General features: G+C 41.4%; 1 protein-coding gene across 3 annotated transcripts in view; it reads right to left on the bottom strand.

Moving 5' to 3' along the window:
- Positions 1-5,078: 5,078 nt before the first annotated feature.
- MAP3K2 (mitogen-activated protein kinase kinase kinase 2) overlaps positions 5,079-27,801 on the bottom strand; it is a 55,046-nt gene continuing 32,323 nt past the window's right edge. For all 3 annotated transcript variants that reach the window (XM_040971204.1, XM_040971206.1, XM_040971205.1), the window contains exons 7-17: positions 25,327-25,414; positions 22,518-22,648; positions 21,623-21,702; positions 18,755-18,822; positions 17,530-17,622; positions 16,629-16,835; positions 14,709-14,857; positions 14,223-14,354; positions 12,868-12,997; positions 8,009-8,186; positions 5,079-6,311 (exon numbers count right to left, since the gene is read on the bottom strand). In XM_040971204.1, coding sequence (XP_040827138.1) covers positions 6,086-6,311; positions 8,009-8,186; positions 12,868-12,997; positions 14,223-14,354; positions 14,709-14,857; positions 16,629-16,835; positions 17,530-17,622; positions 18,755-18,822; positions 21,623-21,702; positions 22,518-22,648; positions 25,327-25,414 — 1,482 coding nt within the window. In that variant the 3' untranslated portion in view covers positions 5,079-6,085. The remainder of the gene's footprint in view (positions 6,312-8,008; positions 8,187-12,867; positions 12,998-14,222; positions 14,355-14,708; positions 14,858-16,628; positions 16,836-17,529; positions 17,623-18,754; positions 18,823-21,622; positions 21,703-22,517; positions 22,649-25,326; positions 25,415-27,801) is intronic.

A 27,801-nucleotide genomic window follows, 5' to 3' on the forward strand; every position in this document is an offset into this window, starting at 1 on the left:
TTCCCTAGGCTCTGAAACACCTGTGGCACAGGCAGATGTTGGCCGACAGCCTACGTCCTTCACAGCTTTGCTGAAATGCCCCTCAAGTCAAGCACCAGGAACAGAGCACGCCACCAACCTGAGACGTCAAACATCCGCCCAGGTGTATCTAAACGCACTTGTGATTAGGTGACGTTAATGCATTGGCACGTGTACAGCTTAACCTTGTGATGTCTGTGTAGTTTCTAAGTAGAAGCATTCTGCACGTCTACATGAAAATACTGAGCACCCGTCCTTTCCTTGAAGGATAGATTCAGATACAATTCTGTTAGTACCTGCCTTACCATTGCTATGTCAGCTTAGAAATGGGCACATCTACCAGTGCTCATCATTTTGGCTATGTGTGCAGGAAATATAAAAGCTTTGGTTTAAAGTGATTCTGATAGTACAGGTTGTGATACAAACAAGAAGTCATCAGGCAAAGGGATAATAGTACTTGCTGACTGGACGCCTTTGCTATTCATAAAAATGTCATATGACCGTCAATTAAAAATGTACAATTTGAAAGATACAAACACGTAAGAATTACAGGAAGAGAAAATTTGTTTTTGTTTGTTTTTTCTTATGTTTGTTATAGCTACGACTCCTCTCTCTGCTTGAGAGCTCAGTACCACCTATAGCTCTGAAGGTGAGTACAGAGTTGTGTGGCCCTGGCACTTCCCATGCCAGTCAGGGCATTCTGTCTAGACCATGGCAGAAGTCAAAGTCAAGTTAGATTACTAGGAAGTAGGAACAGTGACTTCACAGCACGCCTTCCCCAGCCAACCAAAAAGAGGTATAAGACAGGTTGCTTTTGAGTAACTGGTAAGCCAAGGAATCTGGTCTTGTAGAACTTCTACTCCAAGAATCTCATGAACTATGTAAGATCTGCTATATTCTGTTTACATATTTCACACACACAGACACACACACACACATTTTAATATACTTTTTGGAACCAAGAGCTTGGCAATCTACACTGAATACTTTTATTAAACAGCTACTTGCACTAGCTGGTAGTGGGCAATATACTGCTGTTCCAGGAACACGACATATTTGGGGTTGTTCTTCCAAGAACAGACTCATTGTGATTTCACTGAACACTCTTAGCTTTCTTCCCTTTCTTTCCACCTTCGCCCCAACTTCAAACACACACACTCACACACTCGCACAAAAACGACTGGAATATTAGCCAAAATATTAGTTATAATGTAAGGATTGGAAATTATTACCCCTGGATGTCTTGCTCATTGCCCTAATTCATACTGTATTAGTTCTAAACCAATCAAATGATCTCCTTGGGGGGGAGGGGGAAGAGACAAAACCACCACTCTAGCTCTGTTATGAACATGGTAACTGAATCATGGTACATAAAGAACATGGAGATGTCAATGTTATTGAAAATCAAGCAATCAACCCAGAAGACACTTCATGTATCTCTTTAGAATGACACTGTACCTTTGTTTAGAAATCCATGCCTAGTGGAAAATGCAGTGCCTAACACACACAAACACTAATGTTTCTCTCCTAAATAGAGTAACAATAAAAAGGAGGTAGAAGGAGGAGGAGGCAGGCATTAACAAATGTGTAAGGGCCAATACACAGTCTAAGGCCAAAAGAACTCTTGAAGTCTGCTGATTTTGGAAACAAATTTTTTCATTTCAGTGGGTAACTTGAATTAGTCATACAAAATAAGGCATACAGAGAAAAAGGCACTACTAAAATGAGCAATTAAATTACTTTCATTAACATGTGAACAATCTTAAAATTCAAATAAATATGAACATTACATTTGTTTATTACAAAGGACAAACTGAATGATGAAAATAACAGGGTCTCGATAAATTGTCCTGATGGTGACTAAATAACATTCGATGGCGTTCAATTCCCATCAAACGTTCTGGATGTTCTCCCAATTTAGACCAAATGACTGCTTTTATTTAAAAATAGACAACTGGGAAAAACCAAACCAAACAGCCCTGTGTTATGGAATACCCCATCATTGAACTGTCTGAGTAGAGGCTGTCCGTGGAGGTCCAGAGGGGCAGACCACCTAACTGGGGGTGGGTAGGTCCCTCCAATGGGAGGATACTTCTCCCAGAATCCCTGCGGTTCATGATGTTTCAGTTTATTACAGCCTTTGGTTAACACACAACTGTTTTCCCCTTATTTCTTAAAAATTAACTGTTCACACTGGAAAACTTTGCTGACTGGCCAGTGTTAGGGTATGCCATAAAACACACTCTCAGCCCTTGTTCCTCCTACACTGAGCCTCCTCAAGGACATTAATTTAGTATCTGACACAGCAAGTCACAATTACTGAGTAAGCAAATGAAAAAAAAAAAATTACGCTAGTTCTAAGGAGTGGACAGGTATGTCTACTCGGTTGACACCAGGGGGTCTCATGTCAAGTTGATGATTCCCAGACTTGACATGAAATTCCTGGCACACAACTCGGCCATGGGCCGAGGCGACTGCTTCTAGCTTGGTTTTCCAACCAAGCTATCCAGATCTGATTTTCTTATCACTTCACATATCTCATGATTTCAGAAATACAACCCAAACTATGTAAGAGATAGAATAGCAGAAAGCTATTCTAAAGAAAGAGTTTTACCTTTTTATTGTAATGTAATTTTTGTTAAAAATCAGATAAAAAGTCTCTCATGTGGAATTTATTTTGAAATCAGTTTTAATTTCCCTTTTATATCTCAGCATGTACATTAAATTTTGAATCATTTACATATATTATATAAGGGTGAATGCACCTTTTAAATTTCTTTTGAAGGGAGAAGTCATTTTTAAGGTAGAAACATGTTTTATAAAGAAAAGTGCTGACAAATTTCAAGGTGTTCACACTGAAATTTTCACTCTGCATACTTTTTAAAAAATATACTTTTGAGGAACTGCCAACCCATCAAAATTTCCACTACTCCTCAGGATAATTTTTAACTCTTTTATTCAATACATTTTGTTTGCAAATGCAAAAGGTCTTATATTTGGTCCACGCCTTAGTCGTGCTACTTGGAATCTCTCAAGGCGTAAGCAGACATTTCCTGAAAAACGCATCTGCCACCGCTCCGCGATCTTCTGCAGCACCAAAGCAGAATGCGTTTAAAGGCACCAAGTCAGCAGCCTGGCCGTCTCCAGCCTCAGCACACAAACATGACAGCGCAGGAGAACCAGTTGTGCGGTGAAAAAACAAAATTACTTAAGAGTCATGTTGGAAAGTTCAAATTTCATTTGTTATCCATACCATTATTAAAAACAAAAAAAAATGGAGTGTTATATTTAATTTCCCCTGATAAAGGTGTTTCTTTTAAAAAATGTTATTTATTTTCTTTTGGTCTTCCAGACCCCCTCCCACCTTCAAGCTTTTTTGTTCTAAGTAGTTTTCTCATATATATATATATATATATATTTATTTATTTTATTGTGGTTTTTTGGTACCTTCACAACTCGTCTGAAATAAATTCACATCATACTTTATACAATAACTCTGTAAACTATTAGTCTATTTTTAAGTCTTTACATAAAGAACATTACTTTCCCATAGCTAATATTTTTCTTATAAAGCAAGAGTTTTCTGCAGCAGTGTTGAAGCAGTAGTTTCTCTTCAGGTGCCTTTCTTGCCAACAGCACTTAGAAAAGAAAAAGGAGACTAAACAAGCAAACAGCTTTGCTTTGGGCTCCACAGTCTCCCTAGCTTTTGCCCTAAGGAGCATCTGTCTTGGATTCTGCACTGCTGGTTACCCTGACAGACCAAAGATGAGCCAAAGGGAAATCACAACCACACAGGACAAGAAATGAAGGAAAAGCCCACTGGTCCAGTTACCATGATCTTGCTCGAGTGGAAACGAGACCCTTACTCGGAAAGAGAAAGAAATGACCATAGATCCACACTACTGATAGAGCATGTAAGTAGCACAAGGCTGAGCAGCTGATGTGCCAGGGTAGGGGGCACCTAATTCTTATTCTTGTAATGCTTCCTTTGGCTTGAAGATTATGGAAAAGCATTAACACCCAATTTTGTGCTTGGATTTCTCAGACTAGCAGAATTTCAAGTCTCCCTAGAGGCAATGCCAGGTAGGATCTCAGTCCAGAAAACCAAGCTCTACCCTTCAAGGGGTCCTAAGTGAGCCTATCTTTTGGCAAAAAATAAGAGTTTCTTAGTCCTTTAGGAATCCCATAAAGGATATCATATTTAGGGCACCCAGGAAGACAATTATTTTCCAGACCTCTAGAAATAATTACAGAATTAGCTGTAATTTGCTGGGGGAAAAAAAAACCTGCAAACAGCCAAATGACTGGTCATGTTTTTCAGTAGCACAAACCCATTTAAGCTAGTGGGACTTTCCCCAGCTGTCTCATTCTACTGGATGCTGTTACTCTTAGAGGATTCACTACACCAGAGGTATCTGCCAAGTTTTAAGCCGTCCTAATTGCTAACATTCGTTTTGATATGTTACATTTGTTCCAATTAATAAAAAGTATTCACACAAATGGCTGAGTTCAAATGACTTAGTGCTCCAATATTTGATTTGCATGTGATATGCAGCTGGTAAGGAAGTGACTCCTACTTGCTTTTTGTTGGTTTCACTCATTCTTGATTCAAAAAGTAAGTAGCATCAGTTCACAGAAAACCCTCAATTTACATTATGCTACCTGCTGCTTTGCATTTTCTGCTTTGTAAATGGCTGTTTCAGTTTATAACTGGGACTGGTCATCACGTCAGGGTTCCCCAACTTTGGCACATTTGAGATTCAGGGCAGGACAACACTTTGGGGTTCAGGGCCACTGTTTTTATGTACATAAAGTAGCTTCCCGGGCATCTACCGTCGAGATGCCAGTAGAATCCTCTTAGAGTGACAAACATAAATGTCTCCAGGCACTGCGAGATGCCAGATGGAATGATCCCCGTTACACCATTAGCAACCACAGTTTCCAGCGACATCTATCCTGTTTCCTCTTTCTTTTTCGTGAGGGGCTTTAACTCTTCTACGATCCCAAGAACAAAGATGTCGGCTCAGGACACACTAGCTTTCTCTGTATGCTCTGTTGTCTCTAAACAATGCTATCTACGGGGAATCAGGGACTAGAAATACAAAGATCGTATACATGGCTGTTGTTATTTCTCCATTTCCTGAATTCCGGGACTTTCCTCTTCAAGTAAAGACCACATGAAATATACCGACCACATTTACTTCTTTTTCCCTTCATCATTTCTGTTGAATGGTAAACATGACCTCATCTGATGGTTACACATTTAACGCACGCGCACTCCACCTGTCATTTATTTGAATTTGTTGTTTGCTGAATTCCCACATTTCTTCAAGATTATATCCTTTGAAGCAGAAAGCTTTCCCTCCAGGTTTATAAATTCCAGTACCATGGATCTACTAGAGTATATTTGCTGATTATACTGGTTAAGAGTAACAAATAAACATACCTCTTAGAGATTCTTATCTCCTATCAAGGTTCCTACTGAGCAAAAAGCTTGGTAGACGGAGGTTAGGATCTAAAGAATACAGATACAAGAAGAAACCTATATTCTTGAAGTTGAGTACCTTCCCTAAAGGCTAGTTTTAGGGCCCAACCCTACAAATGAGGATCTATTTTAAATACTAGGACTAAAAACTACACATTACACGTTATTTTCTTCTCTTCATTTCCCACGTCTCTTCATCACCAAGATGTCCGTGACACAGGGAGAGACTACAGTCTTTACGTATTCCAAATGATCTGTTGACACTAAAAAGAGTGACTATGTACTAAAGTGCTTTATCTCTCGGAACCACATCAGTACATTATAAAAATTAAAAACCAAACACACACAAAAAAGGAAATTTCAAGTTCTTGTAAGGAAAAAAAAAAAAGATTAAATATAAAAAATTTAGGTTACTATTATTATTATTATTATTAAACAAATTTAACCGAGAATCAAGAGAAATACTTTCCCTCTTGTCTTTTTTCTCCCCATCTCTCTTGAGTATCCAAGAGCAAAGTGCAGTCAGAGAGAGGTGCATGAACACGCGGAGCTGGGCAGAGGCACAGGGAAGGTTACCGGCTGCTAGTGATAATGCACAAACATGTGCCTGAGGAGCTCGTCTGCGGAAGGTCTCAGTTTGGCCTCTACAAAAATCCGTTTGAGGAAATCTCGAGTGTAGTCTGAGACGTGAGGTGGCAGTTTTGGGTTTGTTGGCTGAGTTGCAATTTTAAAGATGGCGGCCATTGCTTCAAATTCAGCCCACGGTGGCTTCTCAGTTAGCATTTCTACCACAGTACATGCTACACTCCTGCAGAGCAAAAACAAAGAAAGGTCACAGGAGCAACGGCGTCGTGAAAGAAGCCTACTCAGCTAGAAAATGCGAAAAACAAGCCCATAGAAATTTTTTTTTTTAAAAAAAATTTATTTGTAGGGCCCAGCGCGGTGGCGCAAGTGGTTAAGGTCCTCGCCTTGCACGCCTGGGATCCCATATGGGCGCCGGTTCTAATCCCAGCAGCCCCGCTTCCCATCCAGCTCCCTGCCTGTGGCCTGGGAAAGCAGTCGAGGACGGCCCAAAGCTTTGGGACCCTGCACCCACGTGGGAGACCCGGAAGAGGCTCCTGGCTTCGGATTGGCATAGCATCGGCCGTTGCGCTCACTTGGGGAGTGAATCATCGGACGGAAGATCTTCCTCTCTGTCTCTCCTCTCTGTATATCTGCCTTTCCAATAAAAAATAATAAAAATAAATCTTTTTTAAAAATTAAAAAAAAAATTTATTTGTATTGGGAAGTCAGATATACACAAGGGAGGAGAGAGACTGGAAGATCTTCCATCTGTCGATTCACTCCCCAAGTGGCCGCAACGGCTGGAGCTGAGCCAATCCAAAGCCAGGAACCATGAGCCCTCTCGCGGTCTCCTAAGTGGGTGCAGGGTCTCAGGGCTTTGGGCCGCCTCGGCTGCTTTCCCAGGCCACAAGCACGGTTGGAAGCGGGGCTGCGGGGATTAGAACCGGCACCCATATGGGATCCAGGCATATGCAAGACAAGGAATTTAGCCACTAGGCTACTGTGCTGGGCCCAAAGCCCACATCAACTTAAGTATGACTTGATTTCATGTTTCAAGACTGGAAAAGGTTACAATGACATGAAATAACAAAAACATTGTAAAATAATCTAGCTTGATGACTATAAGTTAATCAAAATGGTGGCAAGAGAATATTATTCATTTTTATTTTATACAATTTTCTAACCTGGGGCTAAAAAAAACCACCTGTTTTTGCCTCAGGAAGCATTAGAAAATGCCTGCCTTCAGATACCTAAAATCAATGTCTAGTTAATTCTTTGCTGAGTAAGAAGATGTAACTAGCCACTCTGTGTTCTACTTCAAAATTATCAAGCTATTAAAGATTAAGTGAGTCATTCTAAGACATCAATAAAAAAGATTAATTACTTTATTAAGGGAAATAAAGCAAGAGGGCTTTCTAGTGCTGAGATTCACTTCAGACAAAATCATTCCTAAACACTGAAAGCTAGGTCCAACAGCTCCAAATATATGATCAGCTATAAGCCTGAATGAAATATAATTAAAATACTACTGATCCTTGTAGCTGCTGCTATTTCAGAAGCACAAAAGCTAATTCTGTAGCAGGTGTGCTGGCGCAGTGGGTTAAACTGCCGCCCGACACAGCCACATCCTGTGCCGAGTGCCTGCAGTGCTTCCAGCGCAGCCCCCTGCTACCGTGTGGGAGGGAGGGAGGCAGGCGGCCACGTGAGGCCAGGATGCACTTCTGGATCCCGGCTTCGGTGCGGCCCAGCTGTTGGGGGCGTCTGAAGAGTAAACCAACAATGGAAGATCTCTTGCTTCCCTTCTCTCTCTGCCTTTCAAGTAAAGAGAAATAAACCATTTTTTAAAAATACCATTTAAATCTGGCTCAATGGTTTCATTCCTGAGTGGAAATACTTAGAACACTCAGTACTTTTCAGACAATTGTCATCCTCCAAACCCACCAGATGTCTGCTTTCCTGCCGTAGCCTTCCCCGCTGATAACTTCTGGACTCATCCAGTAGGGTGTGCCCGTGACAGACTTCATTCCTGTCCCCGACAGACAGATGGTCTGAAGCCGCTTGCTGGCCCCAAAATCTCCTAGTTTGACATTGCCCGTTGAATCTCGCAGGATATTTGCACCTGAAAATAAAAACATCCTCATTTTATTAATTTTATCAGCGGTGGAGAACACAGTACAAAAGAAGAATGGCAGCATCAGTTCCTGAACTCTTCAGTCCGTCTCCAAAATGAGGGTTTTCGTCTTCTGAGCGGCCCCTGCCCTAACAGGCCTTCTTGGTCAAAAACTTCTAGTACTGTTTTCTCCCTGCTCTCTTGAGGCTTTTCTCCATAATGGGCCGTTATATGCATTCCACATCTCAGCCCAGACACTCTGGAATGGGATCCGGGCATCCCACACAGAGACTCGACTGCTGCACCAGACAGCTCCGTACTCCTCCGATCCCCGTGCTAATTCCATTGTTTCCATCTACCCGACAGGCAGGGAAACAGAGACCGAGACAGACAAACATGCCTTCACAATGAAGACCCTGTCAAGCACTCAAACCTCTGCTGATGCTAATCCGTATCTCTTGGCTTGAGTTCTTGACAGGAGCCAGGAGCCTCTTCCGGGTCTCCCAAGCGAGTGCCGGGTCCCAAGGCCTTGCGCCGTCCTTGACTGCTTTGCCAGGCCACAAGCAGGGAGCCAGATGGGAAGTGGGGTGGCAGGGATTCGAACCAGCACCCACATGGAATCCTGGCGCATGCAAGGTGAGGACTTTAGCTACTAGGCTACTGTGCTGGGCCCACTCCATTGACTTTTTGAAGATCCTATTTCTTTCTCTCTCTGTCTCTCATACACACACACAATTTCACAGCTAGTTTTCAAGACTCAATGAGAATCAGATTCAGGTTCTGTTTTGGAAGCAAGGAATAAGATTACGTTTTCTACACTACTCTAATAGCATCACAGAATGTCAACATAATCCTTATGATTATAAAAGCTACTTTTTAGAATCATTTCTTTTGCCACTGTTACTCAACATACTTTTGTAAAAAAGCCTCCTTTCATCCATTATTTGGTTGTCAGTGGTACAGTATGCTTAAAAATGCATAAAATAGAGGAGTTTTGAAATTCTTTGAAATAATGAACCAATGCCTAGCAACAATGATCAACCCATTTTTATCCTAAGTTTCCTTTTTTAAAAAAAAAAAGATTTATTTATTTTTATTGGAAAGGCAGAATATATACAGAGGAGAAAAGACAGAGTGGCAGGTCTTTCGTCCGATGATTCACTCCACAACGGCTGGAGCTGAGCCAATCTGAAGTCAGGAGCCTCTTCTGGGTCTCCCACACAGGTGCAAGGTCCCAAGGCTTTGGGCTGTCCTCGACTGCTTTCCCAGGCCACAAGCAGGGAGCAGGATGGGAAGCGGGGCTGCTTGGATTAGAACTGGTGCCCATGTGGGATTCAGGTGAGTGCAAGGCGAGGACTTCAGCTGCTAGGCCATGGCGCCAGGCCCCATCCTAAGTTTCAAAAGCACTTATGGGCTTAAACAAAAACCAAATAACCATCTTTTCTTTGCTCTTTCCATTTAGAAGTTACTTATAAAAATGTAGAAAATACAGAAAAAGTAAAAAATGTTGAAACAATAAATATCATTCATCTTCCACTCAGCAGAGCCAGCATTAATCAAATGAAAAATTTTCTCCTAGATCCCAATTGTACTGTACATCCATGTTTATAACTTACTTTTTACATTACCAGTATATGTACCCGCCAGTGCTTTAAAACCAGCTTGTTTCCATCCTCATTGATGAGAGTAGTTCATCCCTCTGGTACAGCCAGAAAAGGATCCACTTGGGGAAAGCTCTCCCTGTCCCTCTCCCTTGCCTTGGTAGGAGTGCCTATGAGAAACTGGCTTGAGGGCCCGGCGCGGTGGCGCAAGTGGTTAAAGTCCTCGCCTAGCACACCCAGGATCCCATATGGGCGCCGGTTCTAATCCTGGCAGCCCCGCTTCCGTTCCAGCTCCCTGCCTGTGGCCTGGGAAAGCAGTCGAGGACGGCCCAAGGCTTTGGGACCCTGCACCCGCGTGGGAGACCCGGAAGAGGCTCCTGGCTTCAGATCGGCATAGCATCGGCCGTTGCGCTCACTTGGGGAGTGAATCATTGGACGGAAGATCTTCCTCTCTGTCTCTCCTCTCTGTATATCCGCCTTTCCAATAAAAAAAATAATAAAAATAAATCTTAACCTCCTGATGTATCAGAAAATAAAAATCCATTGTTTTAAATCACCAAGTTGCAGACGTTTACTTCAGTAACCTAAAAACCACTTATGGTCTTGTACTTACTGACCTAATATGATTGAGAGGCCAGGCTGAAGCGTGTTGTACCTGCTAGAACAGGGATCTGGATTAACCACATGAGGACACCTAGGGCAACACTCATTACGTTCACCCCTTTCTTCTCATCCACAACCATCCTATCTTTATATTTAAAACTTTAGTATAAATTCAAAATTTTTTTTAAAGATTTATTTTATTTTTATTGGAAAGGCGGATATACAGAGAGGAAAGACAGAGAGGAAGATCTTCCATCCAATGATTCACTCCCCAAGTGAGCGCAACGGCCGATGCTATGCCGATCTGAAGCCAGGAGCCTCTTCTGGGTCTCCCACGCAGGTGCAGGGTCCCAAAGCCTTGGGCTGACCTGGACTGCTTTCCCGGGCCACAGGCAGGGAGCTGGAAGGGAAGCGGGACTGCCGGGATTAGAACCGGCGCCCATATGGGATCCCGGGTGTGCAAGGCGAGGACCTTAATCACTGCACCATCAGGCCGGGCCCTAAATTGAAATTATATTTACATGTTTTTATAGGGTTTCAGGTGATGTTATGATTTATAAATATAGTTTGTTTCTCTTTAATTTTGTTAAAAGATTTAGTCTATATTTTTATTGGAAAGACAGGTTTACAGAGACAGAGAGAGACAGCAAGATCTTTCATCCACTGATTCACTCCCCAAGTGACCACAACAGCCAGACCTGATCCGATCTGAAGACAGGAGGAAGGAGCTTCTTCCAGGTCACCGATGTGGGTACAGAATCCCAAGGCTTTGGGCAATTCTCAGCTGCTTTCCCACATCACAAGCAGGGAGCCGGATGGGAAGTGAAACAGTCGGGAAACGAACTGGCGCCCAAATGGGATCCCAGTGGGTACAAGGCTAAGATTTAGAAACTGAACCATTCTGCTGGGCCCTATAAATATAACTTGCAATAATTAAATGATATTTATTTTGTAGCCCTTTTAAATGTTCTATTGCTAACTATATTCACCATGCTGCACACTAGGCCTTAAAAAAACAAACAAAAAACCCCTTACTTCTTCCATTTGAGATTTTGTACTCTTTGAGCATAATTTTCCCACTCAATCCCCAGCCTCTGTAGCTACAATTTTTATTGTTTGTGTTAATTTGGTTGCTCTTTTTTCCAAATATATGTGAAACCATGAAAAAAAAAAAAAAAAAAAGAAAGAAACTGACTTGAAAAGAGATTATTCCTAATCAAACACTCTCTTGATAAGGTTCTGCACACTAGCAGGCTTTGTGTCTAACAGATGAGGTCGGCCCGAGATGGGGAGAGCATGGAGATGCTTTCACACTCACTGATAAACCCCCCCTCAGACCCGCGAGCCGGGCTCAGGCATGCTGCACACTGTCGCACTGGAGACTGGCTGGGCACGTTCTGGCAGGCCTGAACATGGCCACAGTCAGGATGTGTCATTCCATGAGGAGACAGTAAAAGCCTGGGAGTCCCTAAGAGTCCCCAGCAATATCAAAGGACAACATACATGCTTCAGGGATACAAGAAATATTCAAAAACTTGGTGAAAAACATTTCAGAAAGAACTGCACATGGATCTTAAAATCTTTGCACCAAAATAGACTTGTTTTTTAATTCCACTTTCCCTGAACTTTCCTGGAGTTCTCTCCTGTGTACACATACACGCACAGGTTCTCTTCCTTTTTGTTTTTATTGACTAATAGGATTCCTAAATTCTGGGTCACAATTGAGGTTTCAGAATCGAATCTGCAGATACAGTTTGCAGTAGAATTTGAAGCACTTGCAAGTTTTCCACATCCCAACAGATCACTCTTGCATCATTTATGCATTCACTTATTTACCTGATCCCTGAAAATAGCTACTTTTAGGTTTTAAAAAGTAAGTTTAATAAAGTTGGAGCTCACCAAAGCTCAGTCTTGGGCTCTTTTCTTTCTTCCTCTTTATTCTTTCCCTAGGTAAGGACATCCATTCCCATGACTTTAAATACGATCCTAATATCTCAACACAAGGTATATTACCATCATAGCCAACTTCTGGGTATTTCCTAAGTATCAGGCACTGTGCTAAGAATATTCCAAGCATTAACTCATTTAACCCTTACAAGAATGCTGAGATGGAAACTGCCATTTCTGTCATATAAGAATAAAGAATTGAGACACACAGAGATTAAGCCACACAATTAGTGACTTAGAATCAGGCAGTAGGGTGGTAGAGCCACTATGCTAACTACTCCACTGCAAGGCTTATGCAGTATAATCAAAATATAGTCTCACTTGATCGGTTTTTTCAATGTCACCCATCTGGAGCCTAAGCCACCAGCACTGGACTGAGGGAGGGGAGAGAGGCCATGAAAAAGCAGAACTGTTTTCCTATGGCATTGCAGACACAGGTGGATTAATTTAAACGTTAAATGTCTTAACCATATCACCCATTTTATTCACATTCACAAAGAATCATGTATTCAAATTTAAAAAAATACCCGACAATTTACCTTTGATATCTCTATGGACAATCATATTGCTGTGCAAATAATGGACGCCCTCTAAAATTTGGCGGGTGTATTTCCTTGTCACATTCTCAGTGAGAGCTCCATACGCTTTCAATTGGTCCTTAATTGAACCCTAGGAGAAAAAAGTAACAACAAAAACTACACTACAGCTTGAAATGAAAAGCAATACTAAATATCTATTTTGAATTTCTTTTTTGTTTACTTACTTTATTCATATGGAAGGCCAAGGCAGAGAGAAACAGACAGAAGGGGATGGGCAAAGACAAATGGAAGGACACAGAAAGAGAAAGGAAGCAGGTGAGACAGCACCTGCCGCCTTCAGAGGTGAACAGTAGCAGAGCTTAATTAAGGGTGGAGTAGCCAGAACTTAAACCAGGCACCCCAATACAGGATGCAGACACCCCAAGTGGCAACCTAACCAATGTACCAAACACCTTCTCCTCAAACTTCTTTTCCTTATATATGCTACTTATTTAATTATGGGAATTCATGTACTAGCCACCATCTAGTTATCGGTATTAGAATGCACTCTACAGATTGGAAAAACATAAAGGGAATGATACATCATAGGTCACAACTTGCAACTCCTAATGAAATGACTGAATCAGTGTCAAAACATTAGGCTGAACAGCCTTAGGTTGAACAGGAACTCCATGTTCACATATGCCATTGCTACAGCTCACATTATTTTCTGGACTGCAGAAAAAAAACCACAGTATAGGAATTAGAATGCCAATCACCCTAATTTAGCAGGAAATGATGGCATAACTGCAGTTGCATATCTGGAAGTCTCTCAGATGGGATATAACTTGAGGCATACAGATTCGGATATCATGCAGCAATTAAAAAATGCTTAAGTTGGATCTAATTTAGACTTTAACTGAGTTTAGGGAAAATACAGGGATGAAGGATTAAACTGAACAAAGCACATGAAGATATAATTAGGAAAGCCTTGAGATGGGGCTGTTAACAGAAACATTATCTCCATTTCTTGGTTAAATCTGTATCATCATAATAAAAAGAGAATTGGAGAATATAAGAAATATAATAAGTGCTTGTGGAGTCTGGTTAGTGTTAAGTCAGCTCCAATGCCCATAATTAGGGCAATTAGGAGCAATGAGGACAGACTATCATAATATCTGTACCTAGTTTAGAGTAATTCAGCATTAGCGAGTTAAAACTGAGAAAAACATGAACAAAAAAGAAAATATTATCCAAGTCTAATTTAAAACTTTCAAAATGTCTTTAACTGGAATTAACATTTGACAATCAAAGTTTTTAAATTTCTTTGCTTAATGATACTTGAAACAAATTTTCAAAAATACACACCAACTTACCCCTGGCATATATTCCATAAATATGGAAAGTGTTTTTTCCTGGGGGTCCCTCAAACAGCCATAATATTGAACAATTCGCTCATGCAGCAAGTTCTTCAGCAGCTGAATTTCACATTCAAGTGCATTTACTTCCTTAAAAAAAAGCAAAACAAAACAGAACTCATTGCCTTTATATCATTTTAAAAAGCGCCGCCCGCCCCTCCCTCCCCCCAATTTCATGAAGCAAAACAAGTATTTTAAAATCTCAAACCAAAAACCTTTTCAACAGTCCTTTAAGACACAAGGAAACAATGTTAAGTTAGAAAAGGAATAGGACTAAAGCGTAAAGACAAATCCATAGTACAAAGATGACAAAACATCCAATCAGCTGGCTTGCAAACAGTGTGCACTAAAGCAAATGCTGAAGTCCCACTCTGCAGTATGCGCTTTCTCTCAGTACAACAGCTTCTTGTCATGTTCATTCGCAGCCTGTGCAGCGGTTATTACCTTGCTGGTCTCAGGGCTCTCAGGGTCAAACTGAACTTGCTTAACAGCCAATTCTCTTCCGGTGTCGACATCGTAACAGAGGTAGACCCTGCCAAAGGCTCCTTGGCCCAGCAGTTTGCCCAATCTCCAGTTGGTTGGAGCTCGAGGTGCTGAAAAAAACAACACTTTCTTAAAATGGGATAATCAGTTGGCACATGAACAGGAATTAAATGACACTATGCATCAGTGATGGTCTTCATTAAATGTATTTGGACATAAGGAAAAATAATGACTACCCAAATTTCTCTTCAATTTTCTGAGGATTCTAAACTGAAATAAGTATCAATATCCCAAGGACTCATACATGTCCTAGTTATTTTTTTTTATAAAATGCAAAAGCATCTTTCACTCAATCTAACATGCCACTAATTTAAGATGCAGTCTTTCTAAGATTAAATGCAATTTTCAAGCAGAAAGAATTTGATACCTGATGATCTCCTGCACCAACATTACACAGATCTACAGAAGGATCGACTGAAGGCTTACATAAAACAAACACAAAGATAGAACCCTGCTACTTTTTTCATCATTCTGTTTTTTAAATTTTTTATTTTAAATATTTATTTATTTTTATTGGAAAGTGAGATATATAGAGAGGAGGAGAGAGAGAGGAAGATCTTCCATCTGCTGGTTCTCTCCTCAAGTGAGCGCAACAGCTGGAGCTGAGCCAATCTGAAGTCAGAAGCCAGGAGCCTCTTCCAGTCTCCCACACGGGTGCAGGGTCCCAAGGCTTTGGGCCATCTTTGACTGCTTTCCCAGGCCACAAGCAGGGAGCTGGATGGGAAGCGAGACTGCCAGGATTAAAACCAGTGCACCTATATGGGATCCGGGCGCATGTAAGGCAAGGACTTTAGCCTCTAGTCTGCTGCGATGGGCCCTTTCTCATCACTTTAAAGCAAAAGTCATAGGAAGGCAGCATCAAGTCATGGATGTAAAAGTAAAGTATGACAATACTAGCACAAAAGGAAGGAAGACAGAAAATGCAAATGCTGCTATAGTAAATACTTCTGAGCATGGATCTTCAGGCGTGGGCAATCTTTCTTCTGCCAAGGGCCATTTGGGTATTTATAACTTATGGGCCATGTAAAATTTCCAACCTAAAAATGAATTTGCTACAGATTTATTGAATTTCAAGCCCCACCTGAGGTTGCCTTGGCAGGGCAGACCAAATGATCTCCTGGGCCTTAAGGCCTGTGGGCCAGGGGTTTCCGGGTTCTGTTTTAACATGCACTGCTTACATACTGCTTATATATGATAGCTTGAAAAAAATGGAAAATGTGTATCATAGGAAATTATGTAAGGATCTCAGAATTTTCTGCACCAAAATAAATCTTAACTTCTAATTACACCTTTCCATGAACTTTTTGAAGTACTCTTGCAACTGCCTTAGGTACCATTATAATTCCATTCCCAGAATTTCAAGCAAGATTTCTCCCATTCATGTCCCTATTAATGAGCTGCTCCCCATTTTTAGACTATGGAATAGTTTCTCACACTCCTCACCTCCTGAACTGGTGAATTTCTACCCACTTTGAGGATTTAGTTAAGTTGCTAGGCTATAATTATTTCTCCACTTATCATTCTCCCCATTATACTGTGTCTTATGAGGTCACGTTTGAAATTTCAGTACTAGACACTCAACAAAGACACACAGAATGAGTGGATGAAAAAGAAAATGCCTAATTAAAAAAAAAAAAAAAAAGAAAATGCCACATTGGCAACAAACGTCCTAATAAAAGCAGCAAGACTATGCTTAGAGCTCACTTTCCAACGACCTTTACAAACACTGTTACCTCCTTTTGATACTTTGGTCTCACCTGGACTTGCTTGGTATGCATTCCTCTTACCGCCACAATTGAGTAAGGACTCCGCTATACTTACAACGGCTAGGGGGGCTGATGTCCATCACAGTCAGAGTAGGATTCTCTATGTCACTTCCCCTTCTTCTCACTCGGCTGTCGTCATACTCCGGAGTGAAAACACTGCTTCCGCTGCTGGTACTTAGGGAGTGGTCGGTAGGACTGAAGCTCACAGGAGAGCGGAAGCTGGTCCCCTGGGTCCTTCTGGCTCTGGGGAAAGTTTTACGGCCTACAAAATGTAGAAGAAAAATTATAATATGCCTTTCATCAATACACTATATTTTTTAAATGTTTAAATTTATAACATAGCAAATATATTTGTTCTATTAGGCTATGAAAATAAAATAGCAGCTTGAAGAAGGCAAGGATGTGTGTTTGGTGGGGTATTAACAGGAATTTATTCAAATTCAAACAATCACTTAGAGTAAGATGTATACACATGAGAATACTAAAACAGAACATTAATGTCTTTAGACAGAAAGGAGAAAAATATTTATTTTCATTTCCAATAATGATTTTTTAAAAAATCATTTTAAATGTTTCCTTTACTTCCAAGGGAAAGACAAGTATTTTTGGTTAAGCTGACATGAAGCTACAATGATGGCTTTATCATTTCCTCTAAAAAATGTCTTTTAAACAAAAAAGTTACCCTGTAACAAATTTATTTCTAACAGTATCACACAAATACAAGATAAAATTTTTGCATTTATTTCACTATTTTTGAAAATTTTTAAAAATGTATTTTATTATTCCATAATACAGTTCCATAGTCTCCGAAATTTTCCTGCCCTCCTCCCACAAACTTTCCCCATGTCCTTCACAATCAATCTTAAGTCTGTCATTCTGCTGTTTAAGTGTATTCTGACATTGTAGGCATGGACAAAAATTTTTAAAAGTTTGATATTTTCAGCAAATATTCTTACCATCATTATACTCTTGGTGGTGATATGAAATATGATACCTTCTTGGATATGTTCCTCCTTTTCCAAATTTCTCAAAGATGGGGTTATCATAATCTGTTATAAAACATAAGAAAGTTATACGCTGTCAAAAAGTTACATATTTTAGTGATGAAAATCATATTTTAAAGTTTTTTAGGGACTAGTACATTGGCTCAACTAGTTAACCTTCTACCTGCAAGCGTTGGTATCTCATATGGGTGCCAGTTGTAGTCCTGGCTGCTCCACTTCCCATCTAGCTCCCTACTTATGGGCTGGGAAAGCAGCAGAGGATGGCCCAAAGCCTTGGGACCCTGCACTCATGTGGGAGACCTGGAAGAAGCTTCTTGCTTCTGGCTTCAGATCAGATCAGATCAGCTCCAGCCACTTGGAAGTGAACCAGTGGATGGGAGATCTTTGTCTCTTTGTCTCTGTAAATTAGCCTTTCCAATAAAAATGGATGAATCTTTCTTTAAAAATGTGTGTGCAGGGTCAGTGTTGTGGAGCAATAGGTTCAGCTGTGCTCTATGGTGCCGATCCCATACAACAGCACCAGTTGGCACCACAGTTGTTCTACTTCCAATCTGGCTCCCTGCTCCTGTGCCTGAAGGCAGCAGACGATGGCCCTTGCCACATATGTTGGAGACTCTGATGCAGCTTACTGGCTCCTGGCTTTAGCCACTGTGGCCATCTCTCTGTGTCACTCAGATTTTCAAATAAATAAAATTCATTATCTTATTTAAAAAAAAATCAGGAAAGGAAGTAACTTTATCCTTGAAAAACAATTTTCCAAGGCTGTAAAAAACCCTGCATTTTATTTGGGAGACAGGCACTTGGTACAGTGGTTAGATTGTGGCTTGGGACCTCTGCAATGTATATCAGAACGACTAGATTTCTATCCCAGCTTCCTGCTAACATACACCGTGGGAGGCAGCAGGTGACGGCTTAAGGAGCTGGATCCTTGCTAGCAACATCACATCTAGTTTCTGGCTCCTCACTGCATCCTGCTAGCTGTTTTGGGATTCTGAGGAATGAACTAACAGAAGAAAGATCTATCTATTTCTTTGATTTTCAAGTAAAAAAAAGTTTCTAATGAATAAAATTATGTTTGTAAAAAAAAAAAAAAACTTGATTTTTTCAAACAGCTACCCTTTTCCTCCCAACCAAACATAATTCAATGGTACAAACAATAGATTTTCAATAGTCAAACCTGAAAATTCCTGATGATTATCTGGGTAGCTCTGTGCCCTAGGCATTCGGGATTTTGGATAGCTCTCTCTAAAAATAAAAAATGTTACATTAGGGTAAAGTACATAAATACAATAATTTTTAAATGCCTTTAAATAATACCTCCATTAGGTCTTTATTTTCAGAAATGCAGTACCTAAAATCTTTGGGATCTGTAAGTCCCATCAAATACCTCCATGAAAAGGGTTGAAGTACAAACATGAATGATGGTAGGAACCCTGGAGTAGCAGGTTAAGCCATCCCTTGGCTTGGCACCCTGTATCAGAGTGCCAGTCTGACTCCCAGCTATTCTACTTCTGATCCAGCTTCTTGTAACGCACCCTGCAGAGTGGCAGGTGATGGAATATGGAGCGGTCTAGGTGCCTGGCTTCTGCCACTCCTGGTTACTGTGGATGAACCAAAGAATGGCATCTCTTTCTCTTTGTCATTCTTTCAAGCAGACTGAAATAAATAGTAGTAACCCTGCCTTCTTAAAAAAAATTATTAACCACCAGTGGTCTGTTAGATACTCAGTCTTACCCAAGAAATGTAGCTTCTATAAACACCCAAAAGAAACAGAGTTTGGAGAGCATCCTGTATGGGAACACACAAAGTATCCTAGAGACTGCTGTGTTCTGAGAAGGCCTGGAGGTTCCCCCTCCTTCCCTAATAGCTGGCCCCACATATCTCTTCACCTGTAAACGTGTTTCCCTCAAGTTCTTTGAGCTGCTGTATGTAGCAAATTAATGGAACCTGAACAGGAGCCATAGGAACCTGAAATCCTCATCTGTCAGATGGGGCTTACACTGGCCTGGTGGGAGTGGCAGTCTTGGAACCTGGGACCTCAGCCCGCAGCCTGCAGGATCTGACAGCCTCCAGGTACACTGTGGGAAAAGCTGAATCAGAGCCTACTAACTGGTGACCACTATAACTCACTGCTTGTTTGGTTTGTGAAGAAAAAAACTCCCATACATTTCACCAGACACTTTCTGTGTCAGGACAGTGTATTAGGAGAAAATGAAGCTGGGTTTCTTTTATTTTATATCCTCAGATATGTGTTTAAGAAAGACCTCACTCAGAAATGGTAACATAATTAAAGAGAAACTCATTAAACACATAGTCCATGTAGGCAAATAGCTACTTTAAACATTAATTTGTAGAATAGGATGGTAAGAATGATGAATTTTTTTTTTATTCACTAGCATTTAAAAACCGGTGTTTCAATCCAAGCTCTGCCACTTAACTGTGTAAACTTGGCAATCCTGAGATTGCTTCTTATAAAACATAATGTCCACATCATCAAGTGTAAACAATGAGAGGTGCAGGACAGTGTCTTGCAAACATTAAGCACTCAACACGTAACTGTAGTATCATCAGTTTGAGGTTCTTTAAAAAAAATGTTTATATTCTTTTTAATATTTTCTACATACTTGAGAGGGATGCACGCCCATGCGGGCTTCTGAAAGGGTCAAGTGTAGAAGAAAGTGTGTGCAATACAGGCTTCAGCTTTTATTTTTTCCTATTGTGCTTGCAGGGAAGGATATGGAGGGGGGCACTCCTTCACTCTGAGCTTCGCAAATGTCAAATGCCTTGAGGAATTTGACACAGAAGCTTCATATATACGGATAAGAAAAAGCTCAGTGGACATTATCAAGAGTGTTAGTCCTCTTCCAGAATTTGCTTTCACACAGATTCTAGTACAGAGCGGTGCTACAAGGCAACCCCAATCAACATCACCCTTGTCACACCAGGAGAAGAAGTACCTTGAATAAGCAGCTCACAGCTGCCTATTTTCTTCCACAGCTACCTCACAAAAAGCTTACATATTTGAAATGATAAGCAACACACTGGGCCACAGTGATCAAGAATCTAAGTTATTTGAGCCTGGTATCAGAAACAGCATAATTCTGAATAAGTGCAGTAACTCAGAAACCCTCCAAATTCAAACATTTAACGAAATATTTGGCAGTAGTTTCACAAACATGTTTTAAAAGTAAATGTAGGGCCCAGCGGTGTGGTCTAGCAGCTAAGATCCTCGCCTTGAATGCTCCGGGATCCCATATGGGCACCGGTTCTAATCCCAGCAGCTCCACTTCCCATCCAGCTCCCTGCTTGTGGCCTGGGAAAGCAGCAGTCGAGGATGGCCTAAGGTCTTGGGACCCTGCACCCGTGTGGGATACTCGGAAGAAGTTCCTGGCTCCTGGCTTTGGATCAGCATAGCACCAGCCATTGCGCTAACTTGGGGAGTGAATCATCGGACAGATCTTCCTCTCTGTCTCTCCTCCTCTCTATATATCTGACTTTCCAAAAGTAAATGTAGGGGGACATTGTGGCACTATGACACTGGCATTCCATACTAGGGTGATGGTGTATGCCTAACTACTCCAGTTCAGATCCAGCTCCTTGCCAACGTGACAGAGAAAGCAGCAGAACACGGTCCAGTGCGAGACCGGAATAGTGTACCAGATTCCTGGCTTCAGCCTGTCCCAGCCATGGCCACTTCAGACATTTGGGGAATAGATAGTGGAAGGAAGACTTCTCTGTCTCTCCCTCTGTCACTCTACTTTTCAAATAAATAAACCTTCAAAAAATCTCAAATAATAATAGTAAACACACATAGATTTTAATGCATATTTGCCTTTAACAATCACACAATCTTGGCAATTTTTGGCAAGAAAGAATACTGAAGATACGGAGTCCTTTAAACTTTGCAAATTTATCAAGATGAGGTACCTGTAGACAAGTAGCTGTTAATTATTCACCCAGAAATAGCACAGAAGTTACTGACAGTATACTATATGCGTGCACATTTATTCACATATGTTAAAAAAACAAAACTATTATCAATTACCCATCCAAAGGACTATCAAGTGACGGACAACTCCCTGAGCCGGAATTTTCAGGGCTGCTTAAGGATAAGGGATCCAGCATCTGGGGGAAAAAAAAAATTATCATGATTTGATCTGACACAGCCAAAAGATGGCTTTTTCAAACTGCTTTATTGTAAACTATATTGATGTAATGTAAAACTCATCCATTTGAAGTATACAATTCAAGGGCTTCCAGTACACTTACAGTGTGCCACCCTTACCAGTTCTGGAACATTTTGACTATCTCTGAAAGAAAGCCTATCCCCCAAAGCCAGGTAAACCACGACTTCAGAACTTTGTAAGAGAAAACATACTTTCTCTAGAGACGGTTAGCTAAATAATTAAAATATGTCACATAATTTTGCTCACTTGATATTGAACACAGCTCACTGAAATAAAAACTGATAATAAGGAGATAACGGAGATTGCCTCAGCACTACAAAATGTCAGGTGAAGCTCCTGCAGCCCTGGAGAATCCAGCACAAAATTAAGGAAGCCACAGTAACTATAGAGACAGCTCAGTACAACAAAGCAAGTATTTTAAAATGACACTCTCACTTCATAAAAGTTGCAGTTTTACTCTTTCAAACATAGAAAAAACTTGAATGCTAACCCTAGGATTCCCAAACAAACACTTTTATAAATAATGCATTTGTGAATGAGCAATATAAGAAAATCAGTCCTATTTCAGTTTTCTTTTGGTATCAATTGATACAGGGCACACATGAGGAGGCATCTTCCTTTAAGAAGGAAGAAACAGGCCTGGAGAAGAATCTTTCTTTCTCCCCCTCTCTCACACAAATCTGAAAAGCCACCCTGTGCCTGACAGTAATCCTACCTAAATAAGATGGACAAGAACATCAAGCTTCCACTTACTTGGTCCATGCTCTCTGGAATGAACTCGCCTTCACTGTTGATGCTGGTGAATGACCCGTTCCGGGCAACCTGGTGTAATTCATCTGGAATGTATCCTGGGGGAGGGGAACTTCTGTCTCTACTAGTGGAACCTCAAAGAAAAAAAAATTATGTGGACTCTTATAAATAAATTTTTAACTGAGTAGGCTATATTTCTGAACTGCATTAATTTTAGCAAACAAAACACTATCTGATAAAATTTACAGAACATTCATGTTTGTAAAACTAGAAAATTACCAATCTTCATTAGCCACTTTCTCATCTCCAAAAATGAAAACTAACTCCCTTCCAAGCATGTGTCATGACGGCACAATCACTCGTACTGAACACACACCATGTTTATTTAGCTATGTATTTTTTTTCCATTCAAACTTTTAATCTTCAGAAATTTGAAGTGAAGCTACTTCTCAGCCATTTTACCACATATCAGAGTATTTGTAACTTTTAATTTTTAATTTTATTTTGAGTTACTTCAAATTAGGCTTTTCCCATGGCAAACATTACTCCTGGATTCCAAATTTCTTAGTAGTTTAGAAAAATGGAAGGTAAGAGTTGTACTAAGGCTTGTAACGCCAATATCCCATAAGAATGCTAGTTTTTCCCAGCTGCTCCATTGCCAATCCAACCTGCCCTGTGGAAGCGGAAGACAGCCCAAGTACTCGCAGCTCTGTCACACATATGGGAGACCTATATGGAGTTGCTGCCTCCTGGCTTTGATCAGACCCTGCTCTGGTCGCTGCAGCCATTGGGGGAGTTAACCAGCGGACGGAAGATTTCTGTCCATCTCTGCTACTTTCTAACGCTGCTTTTTCAAATAAATAAATAAGTCCAAAACATCTGTTCTAAAAGCAAGCAGACAGCTTCCATCTAATCATTCACCCTCTGCAACAGCCGAGGCGAGGTCAGGGCTGAAGCCAAGAACTCAACCCAGGTCTCCCACGTAGGTGGCAGGAATCCAACTACTTAGTTATTACCACCAGCTCCTAGGATCTGCACTGATGAGGAGCAGGAATCACAAGCTGAAATTGGGCATCAAACCCAGGCCCTCCAACACAGACTGAACTATGTACTAACTGCTGCTTTAACCCATAGGCTAAATGCCACTGCAAGACAAATTTAAGGCTAAAAGGCTTTAGCTTTACATAAAAGGGTCATTTAAAATAAGTGCTAGTGGCGCCTGGCGTAGAAGCCTAGTGGCTAATGTCCTCAGCTTGTATGGGCTGGTTTGTATCCCAGCAGACTCATTTCCCATCCAGCTCCCTACTTCTGGCCTGGGAAAGCAGTGGAGGGTGGCCCAAAGCCTTGGGGCCCTGAACCCATATGGGAAACCCTAAAGAAGCTCCTGACTCCTGGCACTGGATTGGTTCAGCTCCTTGGGGAGAGAATCAGCGGGCAAACGATCTTCCTCTGTCTCTCCTCTCTATATCTGACTTTCCAATAAAAATAAATTTTTAAAAAATGCTAGTATTTATTAGTGAGACAGGCAAAGAGATGGCATGGTAATTACCAAGAGAGGTGCATAAAAGAAATCACCTACACTTCTCTATCAAATGATTAGAGGCTCAACTTTGAGTCAGCATAGATTTGGGTTCTGTAAATAACTAGCCACAATGATCATATTGGTCTCTAATGCTTCTATTCCTCCAGATGCCCTTATTTATAAGACGTCAATATACTTAATTATCAAAAGGAGATAGTGAAGAAATAAGGTGATGAAAACCTCTTTATCTCTTCACTTGACAGCCCATTTTTGCTCGCTTTTGTTAATAACTAGGATGACAACTGTAAGTCAGTTGAGATCTGCACACCAGCATACACCTTCACCCCAAAGAAGCTTTCCTCGTGCTAGCTTTTATGAAAAGAACTAACTAAAGGGAGTAAATATCAACAATTAAGGAAAAGAGAAACGCTCATATGTTATGTGTCAACTTCATTCCAAGTATAGAGGAATGGCTTGCCCCGCTTCTCCCCAGAAACATACAAAAACCCCAAACTATTAATTCTATGTCCTTACAATTTCAAATTTCTTTCTACTCTGGCACTCAAGTCAAATAACAAGAACATTTATCAACAGCTTGAGATTAAGGTATTTGGTAAAATTTCAATTCAAAATAAATACTTTTAAAAAAAATTATATATCTATTTTTGACCAATGAAGTAATGTTACCATATAAGATGTGCATTATCAATGTTTTACACTAATTGATGAAGCTGCACAGAACGGAGGGAGGAGCAGCAAACTGTTAGAGAGCCTCTGCCTAGACCAAGCCTCATTAACAAGCCCTCCTTAAAAACAATAAACACGATACTCATTTCCTTAAACCAAGAGTTTGACTACAACATCATATTGTCAGTGACAAGTAACAACTGTATACCAATAAACTAATGGAACATAATCTGGAAATTCCATCGCTAATTTAACAACATTCTTTAGCAATAACAAAATCCTATCTAGTATATTATCAATTTTAATACACTGGAATTATATCCTTTCTATTTTTCTTCATTCATTTAAACAATTAGAACCCCTTTGAGGTTTTATTTAAATTTTTCAAATATTAAAATATTTCGGACAAAGAATTTAAAGTAGAGATAGCAAATCTTGCAAAACCTGAAATGAATTTCCAAAGGACATTAGATAGAATGTAGCTCACTTAGACAAGTCACAGAGAGTACAGAAATGGAATAGCGTTTATCAGAGACATGTTCCGGAAGACAGAGAAGACGTGAGGAATCAGCCACTGCAAGATTCAGACGCGAACTTTCTTACCTATTACAGAAAGCCGTTTTTTCCTTTCTGCTCCAAATACTGTATTATCCAAATCTTCTAGTGATGGCAAAGGTTCTAGATTAGTAACCTACAAAGGAAACGTGACAACTTTAATGCTACTCTTCCCCTTTAGGACTTTTCAATAGAATCCTTTCCCCTATAGATACAGTCTAGCTAGTTTATATTGCTTGTAGGTCTTATCAAATTTGATACCCTGATACTTTAATTCTAATTCTTCCCAAACTATCAGTTTCTATTAGCTTCATGTTATCAAAATATTATATTTATTTGTAATTATTGACTTTCAGTTTTGAGGAGCAAGGTTATTAAACAGTAGCAATTAAAGTATGTATTTTTATGTTTAACTATATTGGAAATATAGCGATGGTTACAGGATATGACTATGGAGGTTGGCACTTTGGTACGACAGGTAAAGCCACCCCCAGTATCCTACATGGGCACCAGTTTTAATCCCAGCTGCTCCACTTCTGATCCAGCTCTGATCCCAGCTAATGTACCTGGAAAAGCAGCAGAAGATAACCCAAATACCTGGTCTCTGCTTTCAAGTGGGAGACCTAGAAGGAGCTCTTGGCTCCTGGCTTTCCACCAGACCAGCCCTGGTTGTTAGAGCCATTCAGGGAGTAAAACAGCAGATCAAAGATTGCTCCCTCTGTATATAATATAACTGCTTTTCAAATAAATACAAACATCTTTTAAAAAGAAAGAAAGAAAAAGGAATAAAAACTATGTTTTAAACAATGGCATGGTGAGTCTTGACTAAGGTGCAGGGGCTTGACTCTCCCAACTGCGTGACTGCAGCCAGGGGAAACCAGGCCAGGCCAGGCTAGATCCTTGGGATCACGGCTCCATCCACTGATGCTATGAGGTGATCAAATCTGGAGCTGCCCCGGGCATGAGGCCCAAGAAATCTCTCTTTCCACAGCCACCATGCTGTGGGTGGAACTTGAGCAGGTCCAGGCATGCTCAGGACCCTGGTTCCACCTACCACCGCCATGCTGTGGGTGGAGCTCAGGTGAGTCTGGGCTGAGGCACTGGGGCTTGACTCTCCCAGCTGCGTGGCCGCAGTTGGGGAAATTTGGGCCAAGTGGCCCAGGTGCCAACGGTGCTGGGCGAAGCCCTTGGGTTGCCTGGTAGTGCACTCTGGAAACTTGGAGCTGTGGGGTTACAGAGAATCTGGAAGATGGCACAGGTGGGGATGTCAGAGGCCTTAGGGTCCATGTCCAGCTGAGGGATGATTTCTCCGAAACTTCCATGGACAAGGCACTGTACTTGAAGGGCTACAACATGGAACCCACCAGCAAGTGTCAGAAAAGGGAACGGTGCTGTGAGGTTGGGCCATGAAGTTGATAAACCTGAGTGAATCAGGTCTGGGGGTAGAATCTGCAGGAGAGTATATGGGCTTATCCATGTAGAACAGCAATCTTTATTGGCACATGTGCCTGGGAACAGGCCTGGTTGGGGAGCTAAGGGGATGCCCTGGATGGACTGGAATCCTACTGGTGAACACGAGAGCCAGAATTGGTGCATTGTGCTGAGCTGAACATGGCTATAATCTCCCTCGGCAAAGGTGTGGATTGAGCCTGGAGAGGGCCAGATTGGGCTAGACTCCACAGCCACTGATACTCATGAGAGTCAGGGTGCGTATAGAATGGGCTAGGCTAGGTCTCAGCTCTCACCGAACCACGTGAGAGCTGTGTCTGGGCATGGACCAAGTGTGGCTAGGCTGTAACACCTAACAGTAAGAACCGGAAAGGGTATGGGCCAATTGGGCAAGGACACTGTTCCTGCCATGACAACAGGTGAACAAAATCAACCTGGGCCAAGGACCCACTGGCATGTGCAAGATCTGCTGCTAAGAGGAAACCAGACAGAGAAGCTTGGTGAAGTCCTTTGTCAGGTTGCAGCCCCTGCAGGAAGTACAAGAACTAAGGCAAGAAGCAGCCCAAACCAGACTAGGTTACAGTACCCACTGGCATACACGTGGGTCAGGTCAAGGAGTGGGCCAGGCTGGGTCAATTCACAACATCCAATGGCAGATCCAAGAATTGCCAATGGGGTGTGAGATGAGCTGAGTAGGGCCACAACACCAGTCAGTTCGCACTCAAGCTGGGCAAGACTAGGTTGCAGCACCAAACAGCACAAGCTGGAACTAGGGGTAGAATGGATTAAACTAGGCTGAAGTACCCACTGGTGGATGCCGAGGAGAGAAAAGCTATTACATCCAGTCTGAGGGCACACCTGCACAGTGGGTACTAGATCTGTGAGCCCCAGGGGTGGGGATCTGGAAGGGCCTGGGTCTCCTGGCCCAGGTCCCTGGGTCCATCTGTGTGGTGGGTGCCAGGTCCATGAGCTCCAGGGGTGCGGGGACCAGCTTGGCCCAGGTCACCTGACTCAGGTCCATAAGCCCACCTAGGAGAAGTGGTCCTCCACAGTATAGAAGATGGAGTGCTGGGC

This window comes from Ochotona curzoniae, unplaced genomic scaffold (assembly GCF_017591425.1).
Source record: "Ochotona curzoniae isolate NIBS_2020 unplaced genomic scaffold, NIBS_Ocur_1.0 scaffold_4953, whole genome shotgun sequence".
NCBI lineage: Eukaryota > Metazoa > Chordata > Mammalia > Lagomorpha > Ochotonidae > Ochotona > Ochotona curzoniae.